This window comes from Podarcis gaigeae (assembly GCF_964106915.1).
Source record: "Podarcis gaigeae genome assembly, chromosome: 17".
NCBI lineage: Eukaryota > Metazoa > Chordata > Lepidosauria > Squamata > Lacertidae > Podarcis > Podarcis gaigeae.
The window spans coordinates 18,525,461-18,539,682 of NC_139694.1; the positions used below are offsets into that span (position 1 = coordinate 18,525,461).

The 14,222-nt window shown below is 39.8% G+C and overlaps 1 protein-coding gene across 24 annotated transcripts in view; it reads left to right on the plus strand.

Moving 5' to 3' along the window:
• The window catches only part of NFIB (nuclear factor I B), a 311,149-nt gene that overhangs the window by 228,008 nt on the left and 68,919 nt on the right, over window positions 1-14,222 (plus strand). For all 24 annotated transcript variants that reach the window (XR_014559361.1, XR_014559362.1, XM_083719097.1 and 21 more), the window contains exons 4-6: window positions 10,818-10,886; window positions 12,584-12,704; window positions 13,641-13,759. Coding sequence is in view for 22 of the 24 variants with exons in the window: in XM_083719097.1 (XP_083575223.1) it covers window positions 10,818-10,886; window positions 12,584-12,704; window positions 13,641-13,759 (309 nt within the window). In the remaining 2 variants the exon portion in view is untranslated. The remainder of the gene's footprint in view (window positions 1-10,817; window positions 10,887-12,583; window positions 12,705-13,640; window positions 13,760-14,222) is intronic.

Sequence of the window (14,222 nt, forward strand, 5' to 3'; positions counted from 1 at the left end):
CACGTTTCCATGCTGGGAAAATAATAATAATATTAATAATAATATATTATTTATACCCCAGCCACTCTGGGCGGCTTCCAACAAAACACTAAAATACTATAGCCTATTAAACATTAAAAGCTTCCCTAAACAGGGCTGCATTTAATAATAATAAAAATAAATTAATTAATAAACTTTATTTGTACTCAGCCCTCCCCGGCCATGACCAGGCTCAGGTATAAAACCAATTGATTAAAATACAACTTAAAATGCAGCCTCATTTCAGTGGAAGCCCAGATCAAAAACTGTTTTGGGGGGAGAAAATATCAAATCTTCACCAAGGCCAACTATCCAGACTGGTCCTATGAAACCTTTGAAAATGCCTTGCTTCTATCTATTCCGTTTAAAGCTATACTCTGGCTGAATTAACATATTGGATAATATTAGTGTTCTAGAGTAGTGTAGGTCATGTAACAAAGTGAGAATATAACACCAGGTTCTGGAAATGTAGTAGAAAGCTATTCCCCTGTTTTTATTTAAGACTTACAGAAAGCTGAAGCTGAATTAGCTTTCAAGCACATTTTGGAAGTGTTTCTTTAAAAAGGGAAGTTTGCTAACCAGCTTCAAATGCTAGTTAATTCTGGTTAAACAGGGAAACCTGATAATCCTTAGTGTTAGATAATGTCCTTCTTCTTTGGTGATCACTCTTAGCCGAGTAAGATTGTCTTCCGTGAACACAGTTTTAACAGTGAGTCCATAAGTGACCATGGAAGCCAATTCTGGATCCGTACGTCCTTCCACAGTGGGGACATTGGTTTTCAGGCAGGAGTTGATTGTGGTGTGGATTTGCCAAACATGTCTTCCTCTTAACTCGTTTCTTCCTTTCGTTCTGAATTCGTGCGTCTTCGTGATGATTTTGGTGGAGGCGGGTGGTGCTGTGGTCTAAACCACTGAGCCTTGGGCTTGCCGATCAGAAGGTCGGTGGTTCAAATCCTTGCGACGGGGTGAGCTCCTGTTGCTCAGTCCCAGCTCCTGCCAACCTAGCAGTTTGAAAGCATGTCAGAGTGCAAGTAGGTAAATAGGTACTGCTCCAGCAGGAGGGTAAACAATGTTTCCATGCACTGCTCTCGTTCACCAGAAGCAGCTTAGGCATGCTGGCCACATGACCCAGAAGCTGTCTGCGGACAAATGCTGGCTCCCTCGGCCAGTAAAGCGAGATGAGCGCCACAACCGCAGACTGGACTTAATGGCCAGGGGTCCCTTTACCTTTATTCTCCAATTAGAGCTCTCTCAGGCCACTGTTTCTCAGTTATCTGTGCTTATACTGCATTTTTTATAATTTGCCCTGAGAGCATCTTTAAACCTCTTTTGTTGTCCACCGGCATTGTGCTTTCCATTAAGTATGGAATAGAGTAGTTGCTTTGAAAGATGATAATGAGGTATCCAAACCACATGACCAGTCTAACAAAGTTTATGTTGAAGAATCATTGCTTCGACACTGGTGATCTTTGCTTCTTCCAGTACACTGACATTAGTTCACCTGTCTTCCCCCAGTGATATGTATTTTTTTTTTTTTTGAGAGACCATTGATAGAATCTTTTGAGGAGTTGGAGATGGTGTTTATAAGTAGTCTGTGTTTCACAAGCATACAGTAAGGGTTGGTAGTACAATAGCTTTTCAAAACAAGCATTTTGCTTTCCTTGTGAATGTCCTGGTCCTCAAACACTCTGCACTTCAAACAGGAGAAAGCTGCACTCGCAGAGCTCAGGCAATGCTGGATTTCGACATTGATGTTGGCCCTTTTGGATGCTTGGAGGGTCTGGCCCACTCTCAAACTCTTAATTGTGGCTACAAGATGGACCCCAATAAATGCATCCCATGGTGTCCAGCGTGTCAAATCATTTGCTGAAACTAAGCAGAGGGGAAGAAAAAGCATTCACTTCCTCGAAATAGCTTGTGTTTGCCTTGGAAGTAGAATCCCTCTTCTGGGTGGGGATCCCAGGGATCTATCAGAATACTCTGATAGATGTGGTCAGCAGCCTTGGAAGAGCTACGTACCCTTGGGCCTGGCTATACACGCTATGTAATGGTTTTCTGTTAGCTGTTTAGGGCGGGACGAGCATTAACATGGCTCCAGAATTAATCTTTTAGTCGTAATAGGTGGTCTTTATCTTTATAGCTCTTCTGAAAATATAATTAGTAGTTTTTCATTGAGTTGCATGTGTTTTGAGCATGGATGGCTATATTATTTTACTGCACTATAACTTACCCTCTTGTCGACAGGGAACTAACCTGTATGGCAAGAAGAGTAGAAAAGTTATGGCCTAAGAGTCCCTTGCCTCTCTTCTGCTTAAGCAGCTTCAGCGTGTTGAATGATATAATACTGAAAACACTTGGGAACAATGTTTTGGTAAATAACAAATGGACCAGAATCTATTTGTATAGATTTTCTTGCAGTGTTGCCCTTGCATGCTGCCTCTGGTATGGATTCTTGGAGCAGTGGTGCTCCTTCCAAGTCTGTTAGTTTTGAATTAAGAGAAGTGTCTCATACTTATAGTGCCATTGGATTATGGTGTCAGTTAAGGCACTGGCATTTTGTTATTTTACAAGCAACCCTTGAAGTCCCCTCCCCTCACACAATAAACTTTTACAATTTCCTTTCATGATTCTTGCTGTTTCAGTTATTCTGGCTATTTTATATCGAGTTTTTTTTTTAAAAAAGTTACAATTACAAAATTACAAATGAACTGTGGTTAATTCCTCTGTTTGCTTGGGCAGATCGATCTGTAAAATTCCAGTGGCATGTTCAAATGTGTTTTTTCTACATCACTACTTGTTTATTCAATGGTTGGGGTTTTTTTTTTGCATTTCTAAGAAGTAACTGATCTTCCAGTTCTGCAGAATTAGGTGTTAAACTCATGTCTCTTGTGTGGGGAAATTGAACACAAGTTTAGAGATCCTGCACTAGTTAGTTTGTTAATGAACTTCAAAAATTTACTAACTTCAGTAGCACAAAATCTACACAACTCCTGTAGTACTAGGCAGAGAATCTGTTCCTGCATAAACTATTCCCAATCCTACACAATACTTTTTTTCTTGCAACATTCAGCATACCATTTTCTGTGGTTTCAGGTTTTTCTTTGTGCCTGTGTTTAGTGTCTAAAAGCAGATTTTCTCGTTGTAGGGAGAAGCTTGAAATCTTAACAGTCCCACAAATTTTAATGGGCTACTTAGCTCACTCTTAAGGTTCAGCCAGTAGTGGGAAGACAAACCAATGTTTCATGAAAATGAAATGTCACACACGTCAGTCGCCAATCTCATAATCTTTGTAGCACTATGAAGAAGCTGGAAATCCATATCAGCCATCACACACAAACCATTGGTATCCCTAAAGCTTTCATAAATTAATTAAATGGACTTTGGTGCTGTTGCACATGACACCTGTTTAACAGATGGACCAACACTTTCAGTAGGCAGAGAAACCCATTGATTGGAAGTTGCATGGCTTTTGGACCAAGAAGCTCCCAGTTTCTATTGACCTGTTTTTAAACATATTGGCTGCAGTTGGTAAATCTCCATTTGAGAGAAGGTTCTGTGTGTGTGTGTGTGTGTTGCTGCAGGGCAAGAACTCTGATGGCACAGTTCCATATTCAATTATAAACTGAGCTGTTCCTTCCTGGAATGATTGCAACATATGAGGAATTTGTTGTTATTCAGTTACCGTTGATAGGCAGGTGCTACATTTTACAAGATCCTACATGCGAATTGATTATACATAACACATGTATTAGTTGGGGAACCCAGTTTCACCAACTTATTGTAGCACAGCTGGAATCACATGACATCATTTCATTGCCTGTGCAAGTCGGGGAGGCTATAGCAAGGGGGTATAAGGAGCACTCGAGTTGTGCAACATCACAACTTTGCGGTGGCAGAGCTGCAGCATCCACATACAGTACGACAGGCCCAGTGGCCAAGCAGAGGTTTTTGCCCCTTTCCTTGCCTAGCACCTTCAACAAGTTCTCATCAAAACACATAGACATCCAAAAAGCTTTCCTAGTTAACATTGCCACCACCTCAAGTATCCCAAACCATTAAATATGCCCCAGATTCTTGTACTAACTTCCTTCTCGACCCTCCCAGATCTGTTTATCAGTGTTAGGAATTCCCCAGGTGCCAGGCACATTTTTAGACTGGCACAGGTCCGATTGCCGCCAGGTGGAGATCTCTGGATGCCAGGCTGGTTAAAGACATCTCCATCTGGCTGGCTCCCTCCAGCTTTCCGAAACAGGTAAGCAGAAGGGCTTATTTGTGCCCCACCTTTTCCTCCAAGGAGTACATGGTTCAACCCCCCTCCTCAGTCAATCCCTACATAGACTCTGTGAGGTAGGTTAAGAGGTTGTGACTGGCCTAGGGTCACCCAGTGAGCTTCAGGACTGAGTGGGGATTTGAACCCTGATCTCCCAAGTCCTAGTCTAAACACTACACCACACTGATGATTTAATGTGTTGTAAACCACTTTGTGATTTCTTCAGAATATAAAGCAGGGTAGTGTTCTTTCTGAATGGGAAGGGTTGTTGGCAGAGATCACAGTGTTCTTACCTTCGCTTAAAATATAATGATTTGTTTGTTTGGATTTGCAGTGTGCCATGTGCAAGAGACATGCAGGAAGTTACTAAAACTAAAGTGAAATGTGTTTATTCTTCCATGTTTACATTTCTGGCTTTCTTTTTCACAAAAACAGTAATAATAAAATCTGAAGTAGCCAGCAGATGTTGTCTGCAACACAGTTGGGCTTACCAATTGGCAAATGGAAGAGGTTTCACTGTCCCTGCCTTTGAGATGCAGGGTTGCTGGAAGTTCTCTCTTTTCTAAAATAAATAGAGCAAACAAAAATAAGCGTTGGTGTGCTTGTTAGCTATTTGTGATAAAATAGACACCTTACACAAGACTTGAAGGTAAATCCTTACCTGTCAGGTTGGCAACTCCTCCAGCCAGCGTTTGCTTGAAATTTCTACACTCCCATGTTCACTGAGAGTCAACAAACAGAATAACCAACCAGTTGCCAACTGTCACCTCCTTCCCCTAATACCATTTATTCTTTGTGAAATACATTTACAATGCATAGACAGTATAATGACTAATGATACTTCACCTTGGCTATTAAGGCCACCTCAAACAAAACTTCATTGGAATTAATTCAGATAAGCAGAAACACAATTTTAAGTGCTCTCTGATTCCCACCCGCATTCAAAACCTGTACATATGGCAAGCTAACACAAGGCTAAAAGAAAAACACTTCTATATGACGTTTGAATGTTCCTTTTGCCGCAAGCTTTTGGTGCGATTCCAGAGATATGAAGCTTCAGAGATGTGATTCCCACCTGGATTCTGAAGTGATACAATCTCACAGGGAGTACGTTATGTACATCATGTTTAAGTTACATCTGCTATGGTGCTGATAAATCTCATGATGCAAGGAGATCCTAATGGTGTAGTACTTTCTAAGAGTACTTGCTGCATGTCCTTGTTTGAACTTGATAGAAAGGATTGTTCAAAGAATGCTGATAGTTGATGTTAGGGATATTCACTATTTGCCCATTGCACACCCACCTTTATAATTTTTGTTTTTAATAATAGCTGTTTCTTAGCTTTATCTCTAAGTTGAGTTCATTTTTGATTGTGTGTGTGTGTGTATGTGTGTTTGTGTGTGTAAGTAAAACTGTTGGCTGACCCTATTGTTCTATAATAAAAGCCAAAGAGACAAGCCATTTAGTAGTGACTGAATAATTCACATTTATAGAAACCTTGCACCTTACTATACCAATTATTTGCCATTTTAAAAAGTTATGTTCTATAGTTCCCAAGTCCATTCTCAGTGCCTGCTGTGCTGTCTCACCTTGTTGTTGAGAGGATTACAAGTCCCAGCCTTGGACAATTGTATTTCTGCCGGGCTCTGAACACCTCAGAAATACAGCAAGACATATGTTCCGAGATGAGGAATTGCTCCAGAAGTTCCTCAGGGCACCTTTGATCTTCCATCAATTTTCCAGCAGTCTCTCTAGCTCCAAAGCTTGCAGTTGGAAAGGGAGCAGGGGATTATTACCTTGTGCTTAGTTTTGGAGGCATAACACAATGTTGGGAATGAGTCCCTGCTAGTTGAGGGAGAAAAAGGGACCTGATAAACATAGCCTTTTTTGTGGTGGCTACAAAGCCCAATCAAAATGTGTGAATCCCTTCATAGTCAGCATGTGCCAAACCTGTGATAATTAAAGCATCATTTTCTTCTGATCAAGGTAAAAATGATTGAACTTTCCTTGATTACATTTGACTGGTCAATTGGCCAGATTCCCCCCTTTTTTTCTTTTTACTAGTTGGATGCCCAGATCTTGAGCTTGTATTAGGTGGTATCTGAGCACAATTTGATTACTTCTTTCTTCATGATGAATCCAGTATCAAGACATAGTCTGATGAGCTGTAAATAGTGTTCATTAAGACCAGAAGGCAATTAATAAAAAAGAAAACCAGTATAGCTTTATTCATAAATTTATAATTAAACTGAAAGATCCTTAATGCACTGAATGAAGATTTGTAAATACCAGACCAAGTATTTTAAGTATCTGTAGAACTAGGCCCTTTAACACAAGTTGCCGTTGTGATTTAAATGGTCTGAAAGAGGTAGTTCTTGGTAGGATGAAATATTTTATATCATAAACCTTCAAGATTTACAGCTAGTAATTTGGTGTGTTTGAATGGAAGAAAATCCATTTTTAAGCACTAGCTTGCATTTTGAAAGTCCACATAGCCTTCAGGTACTTCTTTTTTTTACAGGCTGTGTTATGACAACTTGCTCCAAACTTGTCTTTTAAGAGATGGGTGCACACAGTACTTGGGTCTTTGCCCGGTATTCACAATGACACCAGCCTCATAATTGTAGTATTAAAGTAGGGGTTTTCACATCTCCTTAAAAAAGAAGAAAGCAATTAACCTCTCCAGCTCTTTGGTCTTTAAATACGGAGGCATCTCCTTTGATGATAACAAATGGCATTGTTCAGATTTTTGCAGGAAGATTTTTGCTCCACCAGATTTAAAAGTTAGCAGCGATAATAATTAGTGATTTATACTATTCCACATGACATTATCTCTTGGGCAAAATGAGTCTTTAGTCAGTGATGCTGCTAGATCCTTATATTAGGTTTAAGTGCTGTGAAATCTGGCCAGCAGACAGGGAGTAAATGAGAAATATATGCCAAGAAGTTCTATTTAAATGTATATTATGAGTTAATGCAGGAATTACTTAGGTTGCAGTCCCGTGATAGATCCTGTTGAACTCAGTAGGACTTATTTCTGAGTAGGCACGCATAGCACAGCATTTTTGAAGTTAAAGCACCATGCAATGTGGGAGGGAAATTCTTTCTTTTCCCTTGAACAAACTGTGATGATATGATAGAAAAATGAAATGTTCTTTTCAACAGAGGTTAGCATCTAGCCATTGTGCATGCATACATAACAATAGCTTCTTCTCTTTTTCAAAGTTTGGTAAGAACTTTCTGCTGCTTACTTTTTGCCGCCTCTACAACCAAATCACAGCAGATTGCAAATATAGAGTGATTTTCCATCACAGCAGATTGCAAATATAGAATGATTTTCTATCACACAGCTGGAAGTCAACTACCTAGCCACAGTGGATTTGCTAACTAGATACCCTCACCAAATCCTTTTGGTGCTAGAACATATTGTGCTTACCTTCCTGTACTCAAAGGCACCTTTGGAATGCAACTTACAGAGCAGAGTGCTTGGGGATGATGCGTAATGCAGCATGGTGCCAGCTATGTGGTTACTCTCATTTAAGCTTTTAAACACTCATTTAATATTTTAAATAGAAACTGTGGGTCTGCTGTGTTTCTAGAGCTGGTTTTACTCTCAGTTTCGCTTTGTCTGTGTAATGAAAAGGGGGGGGGGGGGGCTTAGGCTGCTTCCTTGTTCCAGGTCAAGGAATATACAAAAGCTATGTAAGAGGGAGAAACTTTTTTTTTTTTAACGCTGCTCAAAGAGAAGAAAGGTTTTCAATTTCCTTTTCATTGCTAAGATGAAGTTAATTGCTATTTATTTAATGGTGGGCAGAGTATCCCCTCTTCTTCTAACTTGGTTCTCCAGACATCCCGTTTCCCGGGGACAGTTCCTGGATTTGCAAATCAGTCCCCATACAAAATCCATTGAAGTTGAAAAGTAACCCCAGATTCATTGAAAAAATCTGGTAACCTTACTCCAGATTGCATGTTGTGGAAATTAAACATGTAGGCAAGTATCTTCCAGCAACTTCTTGCCCTTATCTACTAAATCCACTGCCCAACAGAGCCAATTTTGTTTTTTGGTGGGGGCTGCTGAAGCACGGAAAATGGATGCTAAACAACGTTTAATACTCCTGTTCTCTAAGCTCAGCTATTTTTTCTAGTTTAGGGTTACACATGCGAGTTTAAAGTGGATTAAAAGCTCTCTCTCTCTCTCTCTCTCTCTCTGATGGTGTACATATGATGTCCTCATTCAAGGGGCAGCTTCCCCTTTTTCTGCCAGCTGACTGGGATTTTTCGAACCCACAGATAACCCTATAAAGGAAGAGAATCTAATTTCAAATTGCACATTACGCAATTGTGAACACACTAAGGTGCATTGTTTGGGCAGGGCTTTACGTTTGTGGTGACGTTTCCTCAAGTGCTGTCTATCACCTTACTTCTGCTTTCTTGAGCACAACCTAGCTATTTCATTTCCTCAGCCCAAAGGAAAGCATGCAGTGTATTTATTTTCACTGCTTGTTGCTAAAGGCAACTCCGTGGCGCAGTTTCTTAAATGTTTTAAACAGCTGCTCCGTGCAAAACCTCTTCACTTCAAAATTGCTGTATTTAAAAAAAATAATAATTGGCCATTCTTGGGGGGCGGAATCAGCAGGTACAGGAGATAAGAAGGAAAATGGAAAAGAAAAATAGCAGCGCTCATCCGCTCTTTAAACACTCCTCCCCTCAAATTGCTTTCCCTATCCTGCAATGGCCACATGCCTCGTCATTTTTATTTGCAATGCATTTGAACGTATTTGCACCTCTGTTTTGTGCATCAGGAGCAGGGTCTGGAGATTGAAGGACTTTGTATCTCCTCCTGCATGACCATTCCTTGCTGTGTTGTGGTGCTTTTTATTGGGCTGCTAAATCTCACCTGCCTGGGTGCTCTGCTGCCAACAAGGGGAAATAGATATTCGCTCCACTTCCCTGTGAGGAGGAGTTGCGGTGGACCACATGGCCATCCACTCCCGTCCGGGGGTGGGGGGCTGAGTCACACGTCTCCCAGAGGTCCCCACCCATGTCATTGTTCCAACCAGCCAATCCACTGGCTGGGGGGGGCGTGGCCAGGCCCCATTTAAATGGTGGCGCAAGCCAGAGAGCTTCCTTCTGGCTCCCTTCCTTGATCTCCCGCCCGCCGTCCCTATTTTCAGGTTTCAATATTGGCCTTGCTATGGACCTCAGTTGGTCGCCGTTGAGGGGTCTGGTAGGAATTTTTCCACTTGGCAAATTGGCATGGGCCATTTGGTTTTTGCCTACCTCATAGCAATCATCACAACTTTGTAAGGTTTGGCAGTTAGGCATTGGTTGATCTTATGATGGGGGAGGTGAGGTGTGGCCATCGCTTGCCCCTCCAAGCTTAAGGGTATTCCATTAAAGCAGCGGTTCTCAACCTGTGGGTCCCCAGATGTTGTTGGACTACAACTCCCATCATCCCTGAGCTCAGGCCTTGCTAGCTAGGGGTGATGGGAGTTGTAGTTCAACAACATCTGGGGATCCACTGGTTGAGAAAGGCTGCCTTAAATGAATCCAGGGGTGTTGATCATGTCTGAAGTCCGGGGCAGGGTTAGGGCCATGCCACGACCCCGCCGGGAACCCAGGGGGAGCTTGAGTTGGTTTGCATTGACGGGGCTCCCCCTACTGGTGGTGGACACTTATAGGACTCCCTGCATGATGGGCAGGAGTCAGATATAGTCAGGTCAATTCTAATGCCTAAGCCAATACCGTTCATAATCTGTAACCAATAAAGTTGTGGCCTCAATTTGCCCAATAACCATTAACCTAATATCCGTGTCCTTGTGTCTTATGCATCAACGAGGGGGTGGCTATGGAGTCTCGAAACACAACAGGTGGTACCTCTCCATTGCCACTCAGCTGGGTAAAACATGCACACACATTTTAAGGGGCATCTTGTCTGGCCCCCTGCAATGCAGGAATCTCAGCTAAAGCATGCATGGCAGATGGCCATCCGACCTCTGCTTAAAAACCTCTAAGGGAGGAGAGCCCACAACAGACCATTCAACAGTCGAACAGCTCTTACCACCAGAAAGTTCTTCCTGATGGTTATTATTATTATTATTATTATTATTATTATTATTATTATTATTATTATACCACCCATCACCTGAGAAACACAGGGCAGTTTACAGCATCAGGACACAAAAATACATAACATAATAACAAAATAATAACAATTTTTAAAAATCTATTTGAGTAAAAGGTTTGCCATTTTAGCCACTGTGAAACATACTTGAAACATTTGCTTGTGTGCAAGTTTGGTGTTGCCCAGTTCCGGGGGGGGGGGGCAGTTTTCCAAAACAAATAGAAAACTGATCAAGAAAGCAATTATATGCTATTTATTTGCAATAATCTACCAATATAGAAAGTCTCGTAATAATTGGTACATTCTGACAATTTAGTTTTGTAGCATTTGAGTGAGGATTTGAATTTATGAATGTCTTTTTCATCCCAATGTAACTAATTGTCTTTTCATGTTTTTCCTTCCAGTGTATCTTGAGGATAGTTTTGTAAAATCTGGAGTCTTCAATGTATCGGAACTGGTGCGGGTGTCAAGAAGTAAGTTTCTCTTCTTTTAGCCTATAGTTTTGTGTATTACAATGTTTCTGGCTAAGAATCTGAACTCCAAACCACAGGAAACCTTAACATTTGAAGTCTGTGGAACCCTAGATACGTGTTATAGTGAAATCTTCTTCTCCCTTGGCCTCCCATTGTTGAATTGGCATATTCTGACAAACCATGTGCTTTTAAAAATACAGGCTGTTTTTTTTGGGTTATACGCATTGTTTAGTGTTTATACAGAGGATCTGATTATATATCTGATTAGTGAACCCCATGAACTTCACCAAATGACTTGGAGCAAGCTGCTAACACTCTGACTTGCCCTGTAGATAAGTTACATGTCTATAGAGTATATTTAATAAATTAATCCCATTCAACGAGGTCCACCAAATATGTATGATTATGGCTGCAAACATATGGACACTTCCTTAGGAATAAGTGCCATCAAATTAATTTCTGAATAAACCTGCATAGGATTGGGCTGCAAGCCTTTGGTTGAAAGAGCAGAGTGAGATTGTCATTAAATTAATAGTTTCAGTTCTATACTATTAGCTTTGTTTTAATGAAGTATCAGGTTGATCTGTTCAGACATTTTTATTTTCTACAAAGGTTTGCATACCAAGTTTAGTTTATACTGAAGATTGCGAGGAAGTTTTTTTTTATAAGCATGGAAATCAGTTAAACAAGGAACAAGCTTTCTTATGCCAGCAAGGAAGAAATGTTATAAATAGGAAGCTTAATTTTAGTTCAGAATAGTTAATAAATACATTAGAAACATTTCTTTATCTGTCATGAGAATAATACATACAGTGAGCATCCTATATTTAGATAATAGCCTGAGCTAAGATTATTCATCATGGCTTTTGAATATACTTACATGATAAAGTGCAGTTCTTGGTTGAATAGAAAAATGTGTTAATGTACAGCACTCGTGCATGTTTACCCAGGAGTCAATTCCACTGTATTCCCTAGCACTTACTTTCAGGTAAATGGGCACACAATTGCAGCCTTTAGTATTCTAAATTGCATTAAAGTCATTCAAAAATATGCAGCAACAGTGAAAACTTCCAATTTCAGGTGTATTTGAGATTATTATACTGTGACATGAAACAATTAGTTTAACGTTCTGGGCCCTTCCAATTAGCAAGTAAATTGTATGTAAACTACCCCAAGAATTTGATTGAAGGGCACCAAGAAATAATAAATACACACATTTGTTGTAAATAAGGAATGTAATGCATGCTAGTATTCATGAAAGTGAAAATAATGCATGGAGCATATTAATGTATGTAAAATAAGAGTTTATTTTCCAATAGATATTCTGTTTCACCAATTGAAACAAGCATGTGTTTATGCTGCATTTAAAATAATCCTATTTTTGTGTTGTTGCATCCAGAATAAATACATTTTAAATTATATAACAGAAGTATTGTACTTGTGACAGTAATTTTCACTTTTTTCATGAAATGTTGACAGAACGGGAGAACTCAAGGAACTAGTTAATCACATAACTGTCTAGCTTTTCCCTGGTTATGGGTTAATTTTTCCTCAAGTTATACAACTAGGAAAATCAATTTCCTCTTGCTTCTCATTAGACAAAAATAGAGAGAGAACTTCATTTAAGGGTGTGCTTTTGTTAGTATTAAATTGCTGTTTAAAGACTGGTGTGACTATCTTAATGCTGTGTTCTTTAGCGCCTATAACCCAGGGAGCTGGAGTGAACTTCCCCATTGGAGAACTTCCAAGTCAACCATACTACCATGACATGAACTCGGGTGTAAACTTACAGAGGTCACTATCCTCTCCACCAACCAGGTGAGCATATCTTTTTAAAAATATCTAGCTATCATTAGGGTGTTTGTTGCTGCTGTTGCTGCTATTTTTTGTATTTTTATTTTTATATCTTATGCTTTATGTGGAAATTGTTCAATTCAGCAGTGTACTTATTGATGTGCTTTATTTACAGTTTACGACTACCATTGTTATCTTTTGTAATCATGCAACTCTTTTTATGTCGTAAGCCTCCTTCAGCATAGTTTTTAATGGCGGAAAGGCAGCGTGTAATTAAAATGACATTGAGGTGCAATATTGTACTTCTTAATTATGTGTAGACAAGTAACAGTTAAATATTTCCAATGCTTTCTATTAAAAGTAGGTGTGGTGATACATTTTACATTATCAAGAAAGTCAGCAAAATAGAGTGGAAGCTTTCAAAGCGATCATTTTTTCAAACAATAGTAATAATAATAATAATAATAATAATAATAATAATAATAATAATAATTTATTCATAGCCCACCCATCTGGCTGGGTTTCTCCAGCCACTCTGGGCAGCTCCCAACAGAATAAAAGCACAATAAAACATCAGTCATTAAAAACTTCCCTATACAGGGCTGCCTTCAGATGTCATTTAAAATCAGATAGTTGTTTATTTCTTTGACATCTGATGGGAAGGCGTTCCACAGGGCAGGCACCACCACCGAAAAGGCCCTCTTCCTGGTTCCCTGTAACCTCACCTTTCGCAGTGAGTGAACGGCCAGAAGGCCCTTGGAGTTGGACCTCAGTATCCAGGCTGAACAATGGAGGTGGAGCAATAGGTTTTTGGATCTGGAAACATGAGGTCAGAGTTTGGTTTAACCCAGGAATAGTTTTGGGCTTGACACATGCCATCTGGATCAAAAGAGCTGTCTGTTGTTACTTTTAATACACATAAAGGCAGTTAAATTAATGCTCCTTCTTATATATTCACAGTAAGAGACCCAAAACTATATCCATAGATGAGAATATGGAACCAAGCCCAACAGGGGACTTTTATCCTTCCCCCAATTCACCAGCTGCTGGGAGCAGGACATGGCATGAAAGAGATCAAGGTGAGTAAATCCATATTTTTATAGTGCTTCAGACACATTATCATTTATGGAATTTTGTTTTACCTCATAAATACATTCATGCTTTGCAGTTTGAAATGGAGATTCAAATCTAAATCTACTACTAGGCTGAAGTATGTTCCTAGACGTTTCAAACGTACAAAGTAGTCATTAGTCATCATTAACCTTACCATCATCCTTTTTTATTTTTACACCCAGATATTGTGAATATGCATACCAATCCTTTTACTAAAACAACAGTTTTCACTGGAAGCTAAACCTGTCAAATGAGAGGGTCGGGATAGATATTAATTTATTCATCTGACTCACTGGCTAGCGGAATCTAGCCATGCCGGTAAATAATTGAATAAATTATTAAGCTTTCACCGTATATTTTATAAGAAAATGAATAAACATTCTGCCTTTTTTCTGGCCTTGTTCCTGTGCCTTTAATAGCAAGTTGATG